The sequence below is a fragment of the Panicum virgatum genome, chromosome 9N, assembly GCF_016808335.1.
Source record: "Panicum virgatum strain AP13 chromosome 9N, P.virgatum_v5, whole genome shotgun sequence".
Lineage (NCBI taxonomy): Eukaryota > Viridiplantae > Streptophyta > Magnoliopsida > Poales > Poaceae > Panicum > Panicum virgatum.
In genome coordinates, this window is record NC_053153.1 from 13,449,363 (window position 1) to 13,472,262 (window position 22,900).

General features: G+C 48.1%; 2 protein-coding genes and 1 pseudogene across 2 annotated transcripts; 1 reads left to right on the forward strand and 2 right to left on the reverse strand.

Moving 5' to 3' along the window:
* The first annotated feature begins 470 nt into the window (after positions 1–470).
* On the forward strand, positions 471–7,596 carry LOC120691093 (annotated as a pseudogene).
* A 153-nt stretch (positions 7,597–7,749) lies between these two features.
* LOC120691094 lies at positions 7,750–8,629 on the reverse strand. The gene has a single exon (XM_039974057.1). The coding sequence runs from the start codon at positions 8,465–8,467 to the stop codon at positions 8,096–8,098; it is 372 nt and encodes a 123-aa protein (XP_039829991.1). The 5' UTR covers positions 8,468–8,629; the 3' UTR covers positions 7,750–8,095.
* Positions 8,630–10,209: 1,580 nt separating this feature from the next.
* On the reverse strand, positions 10,210–10,811 carry LOC120687312. Its single transcript, XM_039969291.1, has one exon. The coding sequence runs from the start codon at positions 10,684–10,686 to the stop codon at positions 10,441–10,443; it is 246 nt and encodes an 81-aa protein (XP_039825225.1). The 5' UTR covers positions 10,687–10,811; the 3' UTR covers positions 10,210–10,440.
* Between the last annotated feature and the right edge of the window lie 12,089 nt (positions 10,812–22,900).

The following is a 22,900-nucleotide window of genomic DNA, read 5'->3' on the forward strand; positions in this document are numbered from 1 at the left end:
TGCAGGCCCGTTTACATAATGTGAATTTAATACTTGTCAAGAAAAAAAAAGAAGAATGTCATTTGTCGAGTAGGTATCCAACGTCTCAGATTTCTTGAGTCGATAACTTCTTTTCAACCTTTCTATCGTGGAATGTCGATTGGCCACACTTTATTTCCCACCTTTTTGCTCCAAATTATACTTTTCTGTTTAATACAGGGTGAAAGAAGAACCACTATACTGGCAATGCTACATGATTAGGACTTAGGAGTACTTTAGACAAGTTTTTCATTGCAAAATGAACCTAATAATCATGCAATATCCTCAAAAGATCCCGCCATGGCGGCATCCCGTGCGCCTGTGGCCTCCGGCCTCGGCCAACCACGGCCCGCCACGTCTCCTTGCCATCCCATTGGCAGTGGGGCCCGCCTCCCTCCCTCTACTTTCCCGTGGGGGCATTTTGACTCCCAGCCATGCGCCAAATCTTCCTCCGTCGCTTTCCTCCGCGCGGGTCTGGCCCATCCTCCATGCCATTTGCCATCCTTTCCTTCCGATCGAAACTTCCAATTCCGATCTGACCAACCAGACCAAATCCCGACCGCCGCCAACTGCTCCTACTGCTATAACCATCGCTCCTCCGACCCTCCGCCCGAATCCAATCGCGGCGCCTCTCCACTTCGTGCGTCTTCTTCGTTGGTTCTTCATTGCCATCGGAGTCGGTGGGGCGTCGCCGCTCGGCTCGACTCGAGGTGATCGCCTCGGTTGCCCTGCTCCGCGCACGGCTCCAGTCTCAGAGTTTCGCCGCCTTTTCCCCTGACTTTTTTGGTGTTCCTCGATGGTGGTGTAGGGTTTTGCGGAGTCGAGTTCGGGCGGCATTGGCGGATTCAGTCCTGGGGGAGGCGGGTGTTGGTCTGTTGGAGGTAAGGCTGCTTCTCTCCCGGTGTTTTCTGAGATTAGGATCGGTTCGAGGGATTCCGAGTTCCTTCGTGCGGAGTGAGAGCAAAGTGTGGACACCATTGGCGCCGTGCCGGTTTGATGTTTTCGTTTCGAGATTCTTCTGGTAATGTACGCTGTCCCGTAAATTGGACGGGGACGGAGATTGCGATCCTGGCGATGATTTTGATTTTTGAGTGTCCAGTGCCTTAGGGGTTACGTTTTCTTAATTTGGTTGAGTATCCTAGGCTCCTAGCATCCAACAAGTTAAGATGATTTGTAGTATGACATCACGGACTGGGCTGTTCTGGTTCGTTAAGGAACTGGTTTTCAGTTAAAAACCGGGGGAGATAAAAATATCTGGATTTAGAGATTTGGATGCCGACCCAACGCTATGAACTCTGTAGTTAAGTTGTTACTACAAGAGTACAAGTCTACAACATAGCCTGGAGAGTGGATTAGGGATTCCCGTTTTTGTCCTTTCTGACACAAGCTGACAAAACGCCGGCTCTGAATTCTCTTTAGATTCTTCATTCATGTCTCCCGCGAGATATGTCAGATACTCCATTCTGTACTTTTCTGTGATGCAGTCGACCTATTGCAAATCAAAATACTTCTCTCGTTTTTGGAGGATCACCAACATTCGCTAAATGTTCATGCAGAACTCGCTATCACAGATACTGAACAGATAGAACTAAAACCTTTTATTTACATATGCAAAATTAACAGTTCGCTTCTGTATGACTTCTATAAATGTGAAATTTCAACAATCACTCTGTATCTGCAGGTACAAACACGATCATGAAATTTTTCATATTTGGATGACAGGAGGAGTTTTGGATCTCAGATACATGTTTTAGAAAGAGATGAAAGTTGGTGGTCTCCTTGCCTCTGCTGGAATCAACATTGGGCTCTGTGTACTTTTTCTGTCACTGTACTCTATTCTAAGGAAGCAGCCACAAAATGTTAAGGTCTATTTTGGGAGAAGGATTGCTGAGGAGCGCAACCGGCTCCGTGATGCTTTTATCTTGGAGAGATTTGTTCCATCACCTAGCTGGATTGTCAAAAGTCTGCGGTGCACAGAGGATGAAATCTTAGATGTTGCTGGGTTGGATGCTGTCGTTTTCAATAGAATTATAGTATTCAGGTACTTGCATCTTTACTTTAACATGTTGTGCTTCTTCAGTTTCTGGTTAGTACTAACAGTTGCTGCATGAGATTTTAAGTTGTTTGTGTTATTGTTACTTGAAGCTATCAGCTTGTATTTTGGTCTGAAAGGTTCACGACACTATTTTGAGAATTACAAGTCCGCTATTGAGGCTTTCAAATCTGCACTGTATTTTGCTGCTAATTGTGGGTAAAGTTATATAAAAAATGTCATAAATTAATGTAACTTTGGGAACTTAAATGAAACAAAACAGTGCACACAAAATTATGATACACAAATATAACAAACACCTTAATCGCTGTGTTCACTTGGCTGTGGCTGGTGGCTGGTGCTGATTTATTATGAGAGAACAATACTGCTGATTGGCTGGTAGCTGGTGGCTGGTGCTGATTTAATATGAGAGAACAGTACTGCTGGCTGGTTGGCTGACAAGCCAAACGAACAGAGTGAATATCATTCACACTCACACGGTATGCTTTCTTAGCGCGTCACACAGAGCTAGACCTTGTACCATCATTCTTGCTACGGTCCGATATCCTAACAGATGGACTGGAAAAATGAAACAGTTAAACATTTCAGAAGATCTGTTAGGTTGAATATGCATACCTATTTATTCAAGTATATTGTTTCACTTTACTCTACTTTAGTCACTTCTATGGCATAGGTGGTTTTTGTCACAATTCTTTGCAGATGCGTGGGTTATTTTTCTTCTAACTGAATTTTAAACATCTGTAAATAAACTAAAAGGGAAGTAAACTTGTGACCTCAGTAGGACATAGCAAAACCATTTAATATGCTACTTTCACGTCCTACCATATTGTGTTCCTGTAGTTTTCCAGTTCTTGTTATTCCCAATGTACAACAGGACCTGCTGATGCATTTATTTTCAACAGCATCCGCATCTTCTCTTTAGCTGCCATTCTTTGTATATTTGGAGTCCTTCCGTTGAATTATTTTGGACAAGATATGCTTCATGTTCGGATTCCCTCGGCATCACTAGAGACATTTACAATAGGAAATGTGCAAGAACGGTCGAGATGGTAAGTATTAAAACTTATCTTACCTGGTTATAAGGTGGTTAATTTCAGTTGTTACACATGACACCTTATATATATTTTAGTTTTGTGTTAATAATATTTTTTTTGTACTTGGCACTGCTATCATTAATTAAGGCCCTGCTAATTAGATCTACCTTTATACCTGTACTGACCACTGAACTGTTGGCGCATTCATTTAGAAAATTACGGATTCCTTTGGATTTTTTTAACATGCTAGCTATAATTGCAGGCTCTGGGTCCATTGTGTTGTACTGTACATCATATCTGTTGTAGCTTGCGTGCTTCAATACTTGGTAAGATCAAGTAGTTTGGCTACTAAAAAAGTGACAGGCATTGTTCTTTTACAGTATGATGATAAGAAATTACTTGTATTATTTATGTGTTATTTGACATATTCCTTTAGGAGTACAAGCACATTTCCAGGCTTAGGTTACGTCACATTTCTCGAGCAACAAGTAATCCTAGCCATTTTACTGTCCTTGCCCGAGGAATACCAAAATCAAGTACAGAATCATTCAGCAGGACGGTTCAGGGTTTCTTTACCAAGTACCATGCATCAAGTTACCTATCTCATCAAGTTGTTTACAAAGTTGGGAAAGTTCAGAAAATAGTGGTAAGCAATACCTGTGTAGTCATATAAATTATGTATCACGTTAAGTTGCAAAATTAGTTTGGTTACATGAGGAAATGCAAACCTGCTGGCTTCTCTAAGAGAGTCCCAAAATCATGCTGTTGCTTATCCACTCAAGATAATTTATCTGTAAAGCGCATCAGAACTTCCATTAGGTATAATCAGTAGTGGTTTCACCACTAGCCAACAAGAACTTCACATGTATTTAGGCAAAACATCTATGCATATTCTATTAGCCTGTCCAGCACATTCATGCTGAACCCAATGTAATATCCTATTGACTAATCCATAATCCTTGCAATTTTACACAGCAGTTTTTCCCTTTCATAAATGACGTAGTCTTTAATTAAAAAATATGCTCCTATGGGCTTACAGTTGTATTGGCTGTTGTCTTTTGATGATCGTTCAAATGGGCGAAATTCAAATTCATTTAATATTCATGAGGCAGAAGCTGCGGAATAACTGAAATGTGTGACAAATGGAATTTATGTGTTGTATGTCGTAGTTCTTTTCCTCTGTTCTTTTAGTCTCTAATATGAAAGTGGAATTATCCGAAAATCTTCAAATAAAAAGCGTCACTGCATCTTTCCATATTTTATTCCTGTTTGTAGTAGTAATTTTATTATTATTTGCAGAGTGGTGCAAAGAAGGTTTACAGGAAGTTCAGACATTCTAAGGGCACCACAGTTGAGCGGAGATGCAGATCCATTACATTTCAATGTAGCTTTTGTGGAGCGTCTTCTAATTCATTCCAGTTGTTGCCCGTTGACTTTGAGCAAGAGAGTGAAATACCTGATGTGAATGATTCAGCTTTCAGCTCAACTGATGAGGTCAAACTAGGAACAATCATAATTTTTACTATTCTTAATAGATTACTGTAGATAAGCAATCAATATGTGTGAATTTTATCACAGGAATGTGGTGCTGCTTTCATATTCTTCAAAACTCGGTATGCGGCGCTTGTTGTAGCGAAAATTCTTCAGACATCCAACCCTATGAGATGGGTCACTAGTCTGGCTCCAGAACGTGATGACATTTATTGGTCCAATCTCTGGTTACCCTACAAGCAAATCTGGATTCGGCACATAGCTACACTTGGGGGTTCTATTGTTTTCATGTTTTTATTTCTTATACCAGTGACGTTTATACAAGGTTTGACTCAGCTGGAGCAGCTGCAGCAAAGGCTCCCTTACCTGAGAGGTATATTAGAAAAGTAAGTTCTGTAAATACTTACAATGTACCTCTTATTTTCTCAAATAAAAACTTGGTCTTATTATAGATGTAGTATTTTTGTCTTTTATTAGCACATGTATGGTTACAAAATGACCCAACCCAATTTATCAGCTAGGATAAATCTACCTTGAGCACCTGATAGGACATTGTAATAGAGGCAGGCAATGGCTCAAACTGATGATTTCCATTTACTTGTGAAATGGGGAGAAAACAACTAAGCAAAGAACTCCTATAAATCACGATAGTCACTGCTAGCATTCCATTCAGGCATTGTATAGTAGTATTTTATTCATCAATTCAGCAACATATATTGACTATTATTTCGTTTGTAGGAACTATATGATGCAGTTAATAACTGGTTACCTTCCCAGTGTGATCTTGCAAATATTTTTGTATACTGCCCCCCCCAACCATGATGCTGTTTTCTACTTTAGAGGGGCCTATCTCTCACAGTGAAAGGAAGAAAAGTGCATGCTGTAAAGTTTTATACTTCACCATTTGGAATGTCTTCTTTGTCAATGTTTTGTCTGGTTCTGCAATTAGCCAAGTGATTGCTTTATCCCGGCCAAAGGAGATCCCTATGCAGTTGGCCAGAGCAGTACCTGTGCAGGTGAATCACCTATTTGTTTATTTTGGAAGGAGGCAAAAAGATTATGCCTTTTAATATGTATACAATATTCATTTTTATTTTCTCTTCAGTAACTCATTGCAACTTTCTAAAGACTTCCTTTCCATTTCAGGCTACATTCTTTACAACCTATGTTCTTACTTCTGGATGGGCTAGTCTATCATCAGAACTTATGCAACTCTTTGGTCTTACATGGAACTTCATAAGAAGATATATTCTGAGAATGGAAGAAGACTATCTTCTTTACTCATTTCCCTATCACACAGAAGTGCCTAAAGTTCTGTTGTTTGGATTGTTGGGCTTCACATTCTCTGTACTAGCACCTCTAATCTTGCCATTTTTACTGCTATACTTTTGTCTCGGCTATGTTGTGTATCGCAACCAGGTGAGAAACTAGGGATGAAATTCTTCTTGGAGTCCATAAACACAATTATATGTCTAATTATGACTATTATCATGAAAATAGTTTACCATGGACACGTTTTCCTTTATACTCCGTAGCGAGTAAACCTGAAAAATTGATGGTATAAATTCTCCAAATTTCATATTTTTGATGAAAATGTTATGAAAAATATCTGCACATGCTTTCACGACTTCTGTTTATGCTTATGATACTCTGCACATAACTTGCAGTTACATTACGAGAAAAGACAAAAGTGCTTCGTAGCAAAATTTTCTTGTTATTTCTGGAGTGAACAATAACTCAAAACTTTTTTCCTTCATTTCTCATAAGTGTATTAAAATTAAACAGAAAAAAACTTAGCAAAAAGTTTTTTTGTCTTCTTTGAACTGATGTAGTTTTTTCTGTCTTCTTTGAACTGACGAGTTCACAATTTCTTCCTTTTCAGTTCCTCAATGTTTACTGCACAAAATACGACACAGGTGGTCTATATTGGCCAATTGCACATAATACTACAATATTCTCTCTAGTCCTGACTCAGATCATCTGTCTTGGTGTATTTGCCCTAAAAAAATCCCCAGTAGCCGCAGGCTTCACTGTGCCTCTTATCATCTTTACTCTTTTGTTCTACCAGTATTGCAGAAAGCGCCATCTTCCATTATTCAAGTCTTTCCCTGCACAGGTCAGTACAATTTCTTCAGTAGCTTGTAGAAGTTCACGTACGTTTCCACTGAAGGATTCAAAGGGGAACTCTTGCCCGTCCTTGCCTAGCCTTGCAAAGGCAACAGAACCATTTTTGGGTGGAAATTCCATTTGGCTCTTCAACAAAAGCGAGAGAATTGTTGCAAAAGTTCAAATTTCCTTGCACAAGAGCTAGGCTAGGCAAAAGTTGGTCGAGGAGTCATGCACGACCTTATTGTTTGGTTTACCTGTTTACCATGATTATTCTCTCACTTATGTTTCTCTTGGTTTCCATGGCAAAGCTCTCTGTTAACGCACTGTCTACTAGCCACTTGAAATGAATCTTTTGGTACTGAAATACTCTCCCACTTGATACTTGGTTGCACAGAATTTAATTGACATGGACATGGAAGATCAGCAAATGGGTAGGCCAGAGGACCTTCACCGTCGTCTTCATAACGCCTACTTTCAGTTTTCTGACACGGACGACATACCTTTGGAAGGAGTACATTCTGTTGGTAGAGATGAAGATGGAAGCGGCACTTCCGGTGAATCGAGTCGCAAAGAAACCGCCGATGATGACCTATCTCACCCAACGTTGGACGGACTCCCTGTTAGCCGGCTGCGGAACGCGGTGAGATCGCTGGGCTCGTTTTTGAGACCGCAGAGGAGAGAACTGGCTGTATAGCACATTATTCCGCCCGCCCATGTAAATTCACGGCCGAGAAACCACACAAGCTATATTCATAGCACGTATAGGAAGGGGGAAGGTACACAGAAATGGAAGAGAATCATACAGTATATCACCCGTTTGCAAGGGTACAAATTTTGATGCGCCAATTGACGCTCGAATGACATTGAGGTATACTAGGATCGAATTCATAATTTGTTTCTTTCAAAATCCTGCCTGGCACCTCCGGTTATGTTATCCGCTCCTTGGGTACAGTACAATTGTGTTCGCCTTTTTCTTTCGATTTATCCTGCTGCGTGCCTACTTTTGTTCTCTCTTCTCTCTCTCTCTCTCTCTCTCTCTCTCTCTCTCTCTCTCTCTCTCTCTCTCTCTCTCTCAACTGTGCAGCCGTGCCCATGCCGGCAGGGAACGGGGGAGTCTGACGAGTAGACGAGACGATGGCCGAACCGCCGAAGCCGGCGGGGGTCCCTCCGCGTCAACAGCGCAAAGACGACGGGATGGAACGGCGTCGGTGGCAAAGAGAGAACAAAATCACCCATGTATTTCAAAGCGAAGTTACACGACACGGCAGCAATCGCTGGACCCAATCATACAAATCCTAAGTACTAGAACGACCGACCGACCTGCACACGAGAAACCCATGTACTTCTTCAAACACGATGCCTTTCGGCATGACCGAGGCCGCCGCGTCCCTCACAGGATGGTGCAGGCGGAGGTGGACGAAGACCCCTCCGCTGCGGCGGAGTCGCCCGCCGCCGCCGCCTTCTTGTCGCCGGCGGGGGCGACCCCCGGCCAGCCGCGGCAGGCGCAGTGCTGGCCCTCGGGGATCTGGCGGTGCACGGACGCGACGTGGCGGCCGCACCCGGCCCACGTGGACTTGCCGCACGTCCCGCACTTCACCTGGTAGCACATGGCAACGGCTTGGCGCACCCCCGGCGCTTCCCCCTCCTCTCCTCCCCCGTCTCCCCGAAGGCTATCGCGCTGCTCGAAGAAGAAAGCTACCCTGAAATCTGAATCGATGTGGCCAATGGCTGATGCCGGAAGGCGAACGGCGGAACCGATCATTTATGCTCTCGGCCATCCCTAGCCTGTCGCCCTTCGCGTGGTCCGCTTGTCAACCTCTTTCGTTTTGACCGGCGAAACCGATGCCGGGATACGAAGGAATATAGGAGTATCATCATACCCATACGGCTGGCCTATGCTGACAGCCTTTGCAGCTTTGCTAGTTCTCGGGCAAATGGCCAGGCAACTCATCGCTTACCTCAGGCATGCCGTTGGACGAGCCACTTGGGGATGGAGTATAAATTCTTCTTGTTCCAATTGGCTTCTCTGTCACGGTGTCAACCTGCTCCTGTAACTCCGTTGACCTGCGGGCAGGGCGGTCGTTTCCCGTTGAGCGCTCCATACCTTACGCTCCATAAGCAGATCAGGAAACGTTCAAGTTTGACGACGACGACGACCTCGCCACTAGCAACCGTCCAAAACGTGCCCAAAAAAAAAAACGATTGTCCATCTCTTTGGACCAAAATGTGACCAGCTGGCAATTCGCGGTCGTACGGCTCGGGACTCAGGATGAGACCACCATGGATGAAGAAGAACATATGCAGTGTATGTATGTGAGGTCGGCTTGTATCAACCACACATTCACGGCCTGGCGACCGATTGAGTTTAAACCCAAAGAAAATGTACAACAATGGACTCTCTCTCTCTTTTTTTTTTTGAAAAGCTACAACAATGAACTCTACATGGCTCTTGCTACGGTTTATATTAATTTAACTCGGGTGCGGACAATTCTGAAGTTAATTCAGCCAAAAACCAGAGTCCTTTACACGTCTCTGGTCAAAAGACTCCAATGATCAAAAGGTGTTGGGAAAGTTTTCGTGTATGATACAAAGCAATCCGCCAAGTTCAAAGTTCAAACTATAATCGAAATAACCAAACTTCATAAGTTTATTCTGACTAAAAGGTGGTGAAATCATGTGATTGTTAATTCAGAGACCCGTTAATTTATTGTGTATATATTTTCTTCATATCTTAAAAGTAGCGCTGCACTCATACTTGATGTCGTCTATTACAAATTAAATACGTATGATCAATAAGTACAAGATTACTCCCAATATCCAAAAAGACCATTTTTTTAAGAAAATTTTAGACATATTACTCATTCTAAAAAATGTTCTGGTTGCTCCTAATTAATATAGCAATTGTAATTGAAAATCATAGTATTATTTACTCCCTTTGTTCCAAATTACAAGTCATTCCAAGAATCTTGGAGAGTCAAAGTTTTTCAAGTTTGACCAAATTTATATAACAAGATAATAATATTTATGATACTAATTAAGTATTATTAGATTCTTTGTTAGCTATATTTTCATAGTATTCCTATTTGATGTCATAAATCTTTGTGCTTCTCTCTATAATTTTAGTCAAACTTTGAAATGGTTTGACTCTCCAAGATTCTTAGAATGACTTATAATTTGGAATGGAGGGAGTATTTAAATTTCTAGTTTTTAGTAAATGCATAGTATCAATTAGAACTAGAAAAATAGAATCTACTAAGCATTTTCTATATAATTGTTACTTGGTATTGCTTTAATTAGATGGATCTTATTACAAGCTAAATAAGGGAACGTACCAGATGCAAACCAACTTCTCCGCACAAACCGTGCAACCAGATCAACATTGGGGGGGGGGGGGGGGGCAGAGGGAGTGGGAGGGGAGATTGTAAAATTACCCAACTCCAAGCCTCTTGTATGGTGCTCCAGTGGTACAGATTAGAGTTTGCACGGTTTGCACGGAGAAATCGATTTGCACCTGATATGTTCCCGCTAAAGAAACACTTTCGCATAGTAAATGTTAAAGAGTATTTATTACATTTAATTTATTCAGTCAATCCGCACCGGAGCCCATTGGGTACAATACGAAATTACACCACAACACAATAGGCATCGTTGGTAGCACGACGGCCACACGCGCTGCAGTTCCGAATCGAGCATCATCGTTCGTCCGGGCCTCCGGGGGAACCACGCGCATCTATCTCACTGCGCAGCGCCGCCTTCCGTGGAACCGGCAGACCCCTCCACCGCGGCGGCGCCGGAGGTCTTCCCGGCACCGGCCGCGTCGGCGTCGGCGGCCTTCTTCTCGACGGGCGGGGCGACGCCGGGCCAGTCCCGGCAGGCGCAGTGCTGGCCCTCGGGGATCTGCGCGTGCACGGACGCGACGTGGCGGCCGCAACCCGCCCACGTGGGCTTGCCGCAGGTGCCGCACTTCACCTGGTAGCACATGGCTCCGGTCGGGCTTCCCCTCCTTCCCGAGAGAGACGGCGGCTCCGCTGGCGGTCGTCTCCGAGGCTCCGAGCTCGATGACCTGCTTGTTTGCGGTTGTTGGTTGGATGATTGGATCTGGAAGACGGACGGAGCTGGGCATTTATAGAGGCCCGGTCGGTTCGACTCGACCACTTGTTTCTTCCTCCTTGGCCCACCTCTTTAACAAAAAAAAGATGTACCAAAAGATTAAGGGTTAGCGGTTGGAACGTATTGAGAATTTGAGATCTCGTTCCCCATTCGATTGATGAATTATGCTTGTGGCACTGTCAACTTGTTGATTTCCATGCCGTTTGACTGCGTGAGGAGTGGTAAATTTTTCTCGCTGAGCGCGTGCTGCGTCCTTTGGACCTTCCAGCAGTGCCGAGTAGACTTTGAAACTAACCGGAGCGAGGTCAAGTTTCCCAACAACCTCCACTTGCAGGCGGCCGAAAATCCGTCAAAACATGTGCTGGCGCTGCCCCCGATCCTTTTTTTGTTAAAAGCTGCTGCCCCCGATCCTTTCGGTCGGATTTGCGACCACTCCACCGGAGAAAGGCCGGCCTGGGCCCATTTAGGGTCCAACTAGTAGTATATGTCTGGTACACATTGATATCCAAGGCCCATGGGCTTCACGGATCCGCAGGCCCATTTAAGCCACTGCCCGCTGGTGAGTGGTGACCGTGCGTCGGTCACGGTCGCTGCTTTCGGGAGCACACAAAAGTACCGGTGGGAGCGTGGGCTCCTGGCTTTGGCACCGCCGACCCGATCGGAGACGGAGACGGCGGCGATCGGCGATTCCGCGCGCTCGCACTGTGCGGCCGCCGGGGTCGGCGGCGGGTGCAACAGTCGCCGTTCGTACGCTTTAGGGTGCGCAACGGCGACGCGCGTACCATCGATGCCAGCCAGGGATCGGAGGGCGGCTCTAACTCATGTTCCCGGCCGGTCCCCGCACCGCCGGCGGGTGGCGCGTCGCTGCCTCGGCCGGAGCGCAAGTGTGCCGGCCGATGGGATCGCGAGTGCTCCTGTCGTCCAATGGAAGGCACGCACGCGCACCGGCGGAAAGTGGGAGATACAGGAAGCAGACAGAGCACCCGCGAATCACGCGCTCGTCGATCTCCATCCTTTGCATCCATCCTCTGGCAGCAGGACACTACTGGACCAGCGCTACTCCAGCAGCAACCATGCAGCCTTCCCGCGTGCAGGCCGCGACGGCCCCCATGATGAGCTCGATCGCCGTCTCCGCTCGTGCTCGCACTGTCACATGCACAGCTAGCACAGCAGAGTCCGTGCATCGATCATCTTCATGGTCATGGGCTCATGGCCGAACCAGTGTGAGTATTTCTTGTTCTTCCTAGTACGTATGATGGTACGTATACTAGAGAGTAGAGACGAGCACGCTTGTATCATATCACTGCAGCGGCGACGACGACGACGCGCCCATGATGCGGTTCGAACTGAAAACATGTGTGAAGTGTGCTAGCTCGATCCGATCCGATCCGTCCGCGCACGCGTTCCACACTTCCACTACGACAGTACGATGACTGTGAACAGTCGCATTCATTCGTACCGATCGATGACGAGGTCGAGCAGGCCGTACATACGTCCATGCATGGGATTAGGGCGTGGTGCAGAGATCTTCGTTAAGCATTCAATCGTCCTGGCGTGTCTCCGAAAGCTGCAGCTAGCACGGTGCGCGCACTGGGTACGACGTGCCTCCCAGTCGGACCGCCGGCCCACGGTGTTTTGCTTTTGCCTCGTGGCATGTGCTCCGTGTCATTCTTTCTCCCACTGCGCCTTTTTATTCTTTGATTGAAATAGGTTACCGGGAAACATTTGGTGCTAGTTTGGCCGTGTCTGTGCGCCGCACGCACGGATGAGCGAGAAGGTCCCAGCCGCTAGCATGGAAATTAGGGGTGGTAAAGAGATTTAAAAGTTTATATTTAAATAGTGTAAGGGTCCGATTCTAAAAGGATCGAGCTTAAATTTAGTACAATTTTGAGCTAAATATATATGAGCCAAATTCGATTGCGAAGAGACCATTAGGGTTATGATCTTTTACCATCGATCAGTGGCGGGTCTATTACTAGATCCACCCGAGCCGTGGTCCTAGTCGTGGCCTATTAACATCCACTACCACAGTTAATTTAGGCCCACAATTATATATACATATATATAGATAGATAGAAACATACAGCCCAATCCATAATTTTGGTCAAAGACTTCATCGATAGCTGGATCAATCCTACCACCAATGGATCTATTCGTCGGGGGCTGGACATGTATCGAGGCATCTACTCTAATACTAGACTCCGGGTAGGAGCTATAGTTGGCCAAATGGGCCAGGCCCGCTAGGCCAGCACCGGCACGGCCCTAAAAAGCAAGCCCCTAGAACGACTCGGTCCGTGGCCAATCGGACCAGTGTCGTGCCTGGGCCGCATGTACGGTACGCGGCACATTTAATGGCCCGGCATGGGGGAGGCACGAAAAAGGCTCGGTAAGGCCATCTAACCCTCCAATAGTCCACATCCCACATAACACATAGAAACCTATCTCCCTTCCATTTCTTCTACTCTCCCTCCTCTCTTTCCATCAGCCGCCCTGCCTGCCCTCTTCACGCTCCGCCGCCGCTCCTACCGCTCGCACCGCGCCTACCCTGCCTCCACACGCCGCTCCTAAAGCGCCCGCGTCTACCGTTGCCCTCGACAGCTGCCTGCGCAGGTCATCCCCGGCCGCCGTTGTCGCAGTTCGCCCTCGCCTTCCCCAGTCGCTGCCATCATCCCCGCGCAGGCCGCCACCACCGTCATCCGGCCTCCCCTCCTCCCCATGCTCTGCGTCGGCCGCCTCTACCACCCCTCCGGCCGCTGCTGAGCACTATCATGCTATTGTGCCCACGGGCACAGCACGACACACTGGTGCCCTCGCAGGGGTCGTGCTTGGGTCGATCCCTCGGCATGGTGGCACTACGCGGCATGGCACGATAGCGCTGCTGTGCCACATCGTTGTTGGTTGCCAAAATTGGCATTGCCGAAGGCCGACCGGTCTGGTCTTGTGTAGTCCGAATCAAGTTAGATCTGAGTTGTAGAGTCCGTTTGTAACCCGATTTGGAAGGGGTACGTCCTCCCCGGCCTATAAATATAAAGACCATGGTCGATTGAGGTCCTTCTACCCAATCGAATCAATCAATTTACAATTTTCCTATTTTCTCCAAACCCTAACTTTTCCAACCTCGTGCTGTTCTTTGCTCGTCTCGACGGCATTCAAGGACGTCTTGAGTGGCATGCTGACCTCAAAACACCCCTAGATCTGCGAGCTCCGACGGGGTCCCTCCCGAGCTTGTGGTTTTAGGTCTTCACGAAGCTTCTCTGCGTCCGACCGGTGTGACCGGTCGCCGGCGAGCTTCGTTTGGTTCTGATCGTTGCGATCCTGCGCGTTCTGGCACTTGTGTGTTGACCAATTCTGCGTCAACATACTTTTTGGCGACTCCGCTGGGGACGAATTTGAGTTCATCGGGCGCAATGGCCGGTGAGAAGGTTGATCCCAAGGTAGATGCAACTCCCATCGACATCAAGTACGAAGACATATCTGAGGAGACGCGCAAGCAATTCGAGACTGCGTTCCAGAAGGAACAGGAGGATGCCAAGAAGAGATTGCTTGCATGCTTCGAGAAGACTCGACAAGGCGTGTTCAAGAAGGAGGAATTCAACACACCTACGTTCACACCGCCTCTGCCGAACCCATCTACTACGGCTACAGCTGCTGCTTCATCTGCTTCCACTCCAAGCAAGGTAAGTTTTAACTTCGACTCCATTAAGCAGTTTGCCGATGCCTTTTTGAGTAGATTCGATCAGTCCCAAAAGCTTACACAAGATATACTTATGGACTTGAGTATGCAAAATAAGGGTAAGAGAGCTGTCAACGATTTATTCTAATTTTTCCCTAAACCCTAGTCTTTCGACCACATCAACAGAGAATTATCATTATGGTATGCTGCTGAATTTCTTCGCGGGACAGACGGCCCTGCCGGGCTCAGTTTGGCCGTCCATGGCCGAACCGGTCAGATCGGTCGCCCCGACCGGTCAGATCGGTGCCCCGGCGGGTGGACCGGTCATACCGGTCCCCCAGACCGGTGCCATGGTGCTCGGTTCTGCGTCACAGCCACAAGTCGCGCCTCCTCCTGCTTCGGCTGATTATAGCCTGGAGCGAGAATTGGCGGATTTTGTGCCGCCGTATACGACGAAGTCATACGGTGAACCCCCTTTTCCTCCACCCTTGCCCAAGGATTTTTGGGATGATTGGCTTAGGGCCAATCCGCAATATGCCGCACAAGCGATGTCCACTACTGATCCTACGACACATCGTTTTGGCCAAACATCTACCGGTAACTATGAGGCCGATCTTGCTAGGATGAGAGAAGATCTGGCTGACATGTTTAAAGAAAAACTTGGTTTTGTTGCGGGTAGAAGTCGGCTATATCGTAGGCCGTATGTTGATGCTTTTGATTTGATTCCTTACCCCACTGGTTGGCGTGTTTCCGACTTTGTCAAGTTTAGCGGTGATAATAACCGATCAACTTGGGAGCATATTAGCCAATATATTGCTCAACTTGGAGAAGTCGGTTCTAGCAAGTCTTTGCGCGTTCGCATGTTTTCGTTGTCTTTGACTGGAATGACTTTCTCTTGGTTTTCGTCGTTAGCTCCCAACTCGATTCGTTCTTGGGACGAATTAGAGCAAAAGTTTCATGATCACTTTTATAGTGGAGATAACGAAACTAAGTTGATGGATTTGACATCGGTTAGACAGGGTAGAGATGCATCTATCCATGAGTACTTTAAAAAGTTTAAAGACATTAAGAACCGATGCTTTAATTTGTCACTTTTTGAAAAGGATTTGGTTGATTTGGCTCTTGCAGGTTTGCGGTCTAGCTATAGAGAGAAGCTTGATGGTTCGAGTTTTTATTTTATAAATCAACTTCAGCCTAAAGCTTTGAGTCAAGAAACTAAATTTAAAAAAGATAAAGATACCTACAAGTCCCATCGTTCAAACACTCATGTTGTTGAATATGATTCCGATTCATCGGACGATGAGAATAAAGAGGTATATGCTACTGAGTTTGTTTGGCCCACCTCGGCCAAACCATCTACTTGTACATCTCTTAAGCCAACTCAAAAGAATCGGCAAGAGCAGATGAAGTTTACTTTCGATGTGTCCAAGTGCGATCGCATTTTTGATGAATTATTACGACTTGGGCATTTAAAGATTACTCATGTTATACCGCCGCTTGAGGGGCTAAAGCGGCGTGCTTATTGTAAATTCATAATTCTTCATCTCATGCAACTAATGATTGCAACATGTTTCATCGACAGGTATAATCGGCAATAAATGAAGGACGATTGGCCTTTCCGGAGATGAAGATAGATAAAGCTTCATTTTCAGTTCATACCATTGATCTCAACAATGCAAAGGTGCTGATTCTGCCGGATCAAGCCGAAGGGGCAAAAGGCAAGAATGTGATCGTTGGTGATGAAAGACTGTTGACTGTTGATAACAAAATTCTGGCCAGTGAAGTGATTCAGGAGAAGACTCCTGATGGGACGAAGAATATGAAGATCATACTTAAGCATCGCACGCTCGGGGGGGGGGGGGGGCAGCAAGAGGGTTCTTCTTTAGGTGACCGGTCTGCTACTCAGCCGAGACCGGTCAGACCGGTTTCTCCGACCGGTCAGACCGGTCCTGGTGGCCGGTCAGACCGCCCCGGTGGTCAGCCCCGGATATTCAAGCCGAAGCGTCCGAAAACGGAAGACTAATCAGCCAAAGGTGCAGGGCAAGCTTGCAAACCAGAATCCTACCTTTGGCCAACTGTTGAACAAGTACTCAAAGGCCGTTCGAAGCGATTGGCCCCTAAAAAAGAGACTGAGGTCACCTCCGCGTCAAGGTGCACCTTCATCTCCTAGGGGAGAATCAAGCAAGCGCAGGGGTGATGTGGTTACCTTGTTCCCTCCTCAGCAGATGCAGCTGATGTATGCTACAATGCCATGGGCTCCACTGGCGTCGGATTCTCAGTTTCTCGCATGGGAGAACGGGGGATTTTGGATGCAATGTTATCCGATGCCGTATCCACCACACTTACAGGGGGAGGGAAGTTCCAGAGGACTTGTATTTGACATGTTGAAGCAGCCGGTCCACGACCGATTGGGTCAGCACCAATCTAGTCAGGGGCAGAACCCCGGACCGGTCAGACCGGTCTACCCCGATGTGATATCCCGAAAAATCTACAAGAATAAATTACGCGCTAAATAATTTCAAAATCTCTTTTCAATCGTTGAGCTCAGTCCATTCAAAATCGTTCCCCGCCCGATCTCCCGAAAATCTGGTCCCGACATCCAACCGCTATCGCGTCTCCCTGTTTCTTCTCGTCTCGCGCGCCACGCCCGACCGGTGCGCGTGCGTGACCGGCCGCGGTCGCCGCCGCGAAATCCGCCGAGCGATCTCTCTTTTTTCTCTCTCTCTCTCTCTCTCTTCCCTTTTTCTTTTTCCTCCATTTTCTTTTTTTCCATTTTCTTTTCCTTCCCTCTCTCTCTCCTTCCTCTCCTCTGCTGCGCTCCCACACGCGCGACGCGCGCCGCCCGCCGGCCACTGCCTCACCCCGGCCGTTCCCCGCTCCTGTCCACACTCCCAGCTGACCCCACGTGCCTGCTGCTCACGCGAGCGCCCTCGCGCATGCACCACGCGGCCGAGCCACCCGCCGTGCCGCTTGCCGCTTGCGGCTCGACGCCGGCCGCCCCCTGTCCCGCTCGCCTCTGCTCCCAGCCCCTCCCACTCGCCCGCGCGCCCTACCCGCGCGCCCTACCCACGCGCGCCAGGCCCCTGCTCCCACGTGCACTCGCCGCGCCGCCCATCGCCAAGCAACAGTGCCGCCGCGCATCGACCTCCCCTGCACCGAGCACCTTCCCAGCTACCGCCCTCCCCGCTACGCACCACCGCCTCCCCTGCTCGCCTCGACGCCTGCGCAGCACAGCGCCACCACCAGACCAGCCGCCATTAAAGCTCGACCTCGAGCTCACCGGCTGGCCGTAGCGCTCCCCCACCGCCTTACTCCGCATACAAATAGGCTCCCCGCGCAGCTCATCTCCCCCATGGCCTCCACCGCCGCTCCTAGCTCCCTCTCCAGCCCCCTAGCACCGCCACCACCATTGCCGCCTCCTCCAGGACGCCGGCCACCGCGGAAACCCCCTCCTCGCTGCGCCCCAGCCCGAGCCAAGGTAGGGGATAGAACCTCCTTGGTTCCCTCTCCCTTTCCCCCCCAGCTCCGAGCAGCCGTCGAGCCCCGCAACGGCGCCACCACGGCCGCCGCCGCCTGCTGCCACCCGCCGCCATGGCTCCCCTCCCTGCAGGCCTTCTTCCCTGAAATCGAGGGGGGGATCGACCCCACGAGCCTCCCTCCCTCTTTCCCCCTGACCCCGGCCGCCGGCGAGGGCCGCCGCCGGCGCCCAGTGCCCCCTCCTCTGTTTTGTGCGTGAGGAGGAAGAAGGAGGGCACATTTGCCAAAAACCCACTCCCCTTCCCTTTATTCTTTATAGAACCCTTCCACTCTCTAATCCTTTTCCAAAAGAAACCATTCCAACTTTTCTATTTGCAAATAAACCCTCCACTGTGTAAACATATTTATAAATAAACCGCTACTTTTTTTCCAAAATAACCCAAACACTCTCCAGAATTTTAATCAGGCCCTTTCACTAATTACAAACAAGTCCCTAGACCCATGTTTAGACACTAAACACCTCGTTAACTTATCATTTCATGCGCCAAACAATCTCCGATCGACCTGAAACTTTAGCACGCCCTTCTTGACATAATTTTGGCCATGCCATTAGGGAACCTCCCAAAAATATTACTCCTGTCCCCATATCTTATTTGTTTTCGATTCGAGCTCAACGATAAAACTTTTATTTCTTTTTCTTGATTGTGTGTTTGTCTGTATGCGTCGTAGATCACGGTGTGAATGAGGGAGAACCCGTCGACGAGCAGTATTGCGAGCAAGTGAACGAGGACCAGTTCCGCGACCCTGAACCCAAAGGACAGTACCTCGACCAGGATTTCCCAGAAGGCTTCGAAGACGGCAAATTCAATCTCATCCTTTGATGCATGTTTTGTCCCAGTCTTTATAAACACAACCTATTAGCCTGTTTTACAAAACTGCATAGGTTTTACCTACTGAAAACATGGTTGGATAAACACCCCTTGATTTGTTATAACCATTCCTTGACCACCTAGATTAATGTCTGAATGTGAATTGTTTGGACATTAATAGATGCTAGAACGCTTAGGACCTTAAACACGATCCAACTTGTTTTATAAAAGGAAAATGCGTGAGTGAGTGGGAAGGAAAAAATGTGGAATTTTCGAAAGATGAGTTTAGATGGGATGGATGGCATTTCTGTGTGAATTGCCGAATGGTGTGCTCTAACCTGTGTGGTTGGGCAAGGAAGGGAGATATCCATCTTATCACAATTAAGGACCGAGTTGGTGTGTCATCTCACCAAACTCCACTATCGTGCAAACCACTCAACCATTGTATGGGCAACAGCTTAGCATAAACCACACTGGTTAGTCTGATAGCCATCAGGAGAGCTGAGAGCAACGGGTGACTAAGGAGAAGGGATTAGCTATGTGTGACTTATGCCCTAGTTAAACCTCAGTGATTGGTCAATGGCCCCTTGATGGCTAGTCAGGTCTAGCTAAGGTGGGTAATGACTTTGTTGGGATCTGCACCGACACTACGGTGATCGAGCTGTGGTACCCCGCTTGTGGGTAAAGTTGCACACCTCTGCAGAGTTAAAATCTATTCGAATAGCCGTGCCCACGGTACTGGGCGAGTTACGGTGTGGTCACATAACTAGTGTTTCTTCTGAGAATGGACGGGTTGGCGTGAGTGGTTTTGGTAAAGTGTCCGGCAGTTGTGCCGTATGCTACGGCGGATGAGGAGTCCAGTAGCAGCTTAAAACTTGGATCCTGTGTGGGTCAACACTACGTGTTATCCGGTACAAGAAAAACTTGCTTTGAAAATCCTTTCTTTCAAATGAACCCCTACATAAAAATTTGCTTTCCGCAAATTAAACCCTAGCCTTATCCTTGAATTACCCTGTGCATTATATTCTATTTATACCCCCTCCGTGGGTGTGGTTGGACTTGCTGAGTACGTTTGTACTCACCCCATTCTTAATTTTTACAGAGGAAGATCCAGACTTCGTTCCCGAAGATGTTGAGTAGAGGTCCCGTCCTGCACCCAACCTTGCCTGTGGATAGCGTCACCCGCAAGAAGTTCCGTATGGCACAAGACTCTGATGACCCCCTCTTCGTAGTTAATATCATTGTGTGGGTGTTAGTTGTTATCCTCGCGATAGTAGTGCTTCACTGCCCACTTTCGTGTAGAGTTGTACGTTAATGTACCATATGATGTAATAAAAGTATTATCAGCCTCCTGGGACTGATATTGTATCACTTTTAAGTCTTCTCTTATGAGGGATGCTTCAGGTGGTATCAGAGCCGTAGGTTGGCCATAGGACGTGACTGTAGGATCGAGACCCCTTTTTCGAGCCTTTCCACATTAGGACTTTCTTTGCTTAATCCTTTTTCCACTCATACACTCACCATTGACTCTTGCCCTGTTCCAGATGGCTGACAATGGATGGAGTGGTGGAATCAGCCTTCAACGCATCGGAGTGGTGGACCCACCAGAGTACGTCTACCGGGAGTACGACTCCAGGGGCACTCTTCGATGTGACCTGATGATCTTCGTGGGAAAGAGCACCCTCTACCTTGACGTGGACCCCTGATTCATCTCCACCACTGGCTTTCGCTTCCCTGACACCTACCGAAAGGCCGCCCGTAAAGCCCTGTGACGTCTGCGTGTGGTCTACAAGCATCATCTTCAGCGGACTCCTATGAGATTTTTCCCGCCTACCGGAGGAAGAGGATGCTCATGGATTGCCCGGATGAGAGGACTTGGAAGAGAAGAAGAAGATCTAGAAGATACGGTCTCCCACCTATCCACCTACCTCACCGGCCTAGATGAACTTTACCGCAAACAGGCGGCACAACTGAAGCACCAAATCCACAGGGCAGAAAAGGCAACCCAAGAATTGGAGGAACAACGGACAAGAGCCGCACGAGCCGAGTATTCCCTAGCCACTCTCCAAGCCCAATGACAAGAATACGAGGCTCACAGAGGAATAGGTGGATGGATAGAAGAAGAACCCGAAGAAATCCATTGGGATAGGGGTACTCAGACCGAAGATGATGTGATGGAGCAGTGTCTTCCACCAAAGAAACGCCCTATCCGGATCGAGGAAGAGTCCCCATGAGAGGAGAGTAGCACACCTAAGCTAGAGCCTCTATCCTAATAATCGTGTATCTATGGAATCTGTACCCCACCATGTTGTAATAATAAGTACCATCTATCCTTTTGTACACAAATATTTGTGCAAGCCTGTTCACCCTATCTTTGTTTTCAGATGGCTAAGGAAGGATGGACCCAGGGCTTTTGCCAAGCCGCGCCTGGCTTCCCCAGCCTATTGATCAATGCCCTGGAAAGCCTTGGTGTTACGGAATGCCCAAGGTACTACATCAGAGAGTACGAGCACCATGGTACCCTCCGCTGTAGGGTGATCCTAGTCATCGCCAGAAGTGACCACTACCCTGACATTCAGCCATGGCAAGTGACCGCCACAGGGTTTAGGCACCAAGACACCTATCCCTTGGCCGTCAGGAAGGCGCTCCGTTATCTATGCCGGATTTTTGAAAGACACCTATCCCCTACACCAATGAGGTTTTTCCCTCCGGCCATCAGAACCCCAGTTTGGGAAGCTCGTATGAGAAGCCTGGAACGGCGCCGCCATGAAGAAGACCCCCTGTACCAAGTGGCTATTTACCTAGCCTCCTTGGATCAGCTCTTTGACGAGCAAGCCAGCATCCTGAGGGAGCAGACCCATCGAGCCGAGCAAGCAGAGCTCGCGGTAAGACTGCAACAGATCCAGGCAGCCCAAGCCGAGGCAAGAGCCGCAGCCGCGGTCAGAAGTGAAGCGGTTGCCCAGGAGAGCCTCAGGCAGGCCCGGGACCGGCGTATGCAAGAATGGACCAGAAGTGGAATGCCAGTCTCGGCAATTGGGGAAGACCATGTTCTACTCGGGACGCCCGTCATAGGATGGGGACCACTCTTGAGAACCCCACAAGCCCCACCCGAGAACCCTGAAGGGTCTTTTGCTGCCGTTGAAAGAGAGGCTGCTACGCAACCCCGGGAAAACGGAAACCTAGAGGACGGCGAGCAAGGATTGCTCGTTCCCCTGGAAGCACACTCCGAAGAAGGCTCGCCCCGCGAGTAGCATGCCCCGAAGCCACTCCAGCCCCTTTGGCCTAAGTTGTACCCTTAAATGTGACCCTGTACCCGGACGTGTAGTACGCGTTTAGCCTTGCCCCAGTGTTGTACCCCCTTGCAGTAATAAAGTTGTTTGTGCTTGTTGCTTGCTAGCTTGTGTGCTTGTTGTTAGTTTGTGTGTTTTTCGGCGGAAGATAGATTCTGCCTTTTCAAAAATACGAATTAAACAACTAAAACATCACTTAATCCCAATCTCACAAAAACTCTACCCAATCTACAGATGGCTTCCCAAAGTGGTACGAGGGCCTCCCGCAACTGGACCCCTACAGCCGCTGGCGCGGGAGGATAGCCTAATGGACAGAACCATCCTCAGGAGGAACATGAAGTGAGCCAGAACGGAGGAGAAAATCAAGAAGTGCCACTGCCACCACCACCACCCCTCGGGGACCTGGCACAGATAATACACAACTAGACCCTCATACTGGAAACACTGGCCAATGCCCTCGAAAACAAGCAGCCACGAGAGCAGACCATGAATGACAAGCTGACAGCTTTTCTGAAGACCAAGCCGCCCACCTTTGCCGGATCCAGCAACCCCTTAGATGCAGATGACTAGCTGCGTGTGATCCAGAGAAAGCTCGAGCCGTTCGAATGCCAAGATCGAGACAATGTTCTTTTGGCAGCCCACCAACTCACCGGGACTGCCTTAGCCTAGTGGGAGAATTACTGTGCCGCTGCCGAAGACGCCTCCACTATCACTTGGAAGGAGTTTGTGAAGTAATTCTGCCGCTATCATAACCCCTCAGCCACCATGAAGCGCAA

Bases quoted from the DNA above. Each gene is read 5' to 3' on its own strand.
- LOC120691094 (XM_039974057.1), bottom strand. From the start codon at position 8,467: ATGATCGGTTCCGCCGTTCGCCTTCCGGCATCAGCCATTGGCCACATC.
- LOC120687312 (XM_039969291.1), bottom strand. From the start codon at position 10,686: ATGTGCTACCAGGTGAAGTGCGGCACCTGCGGCAAGCCCACGTGGGCG.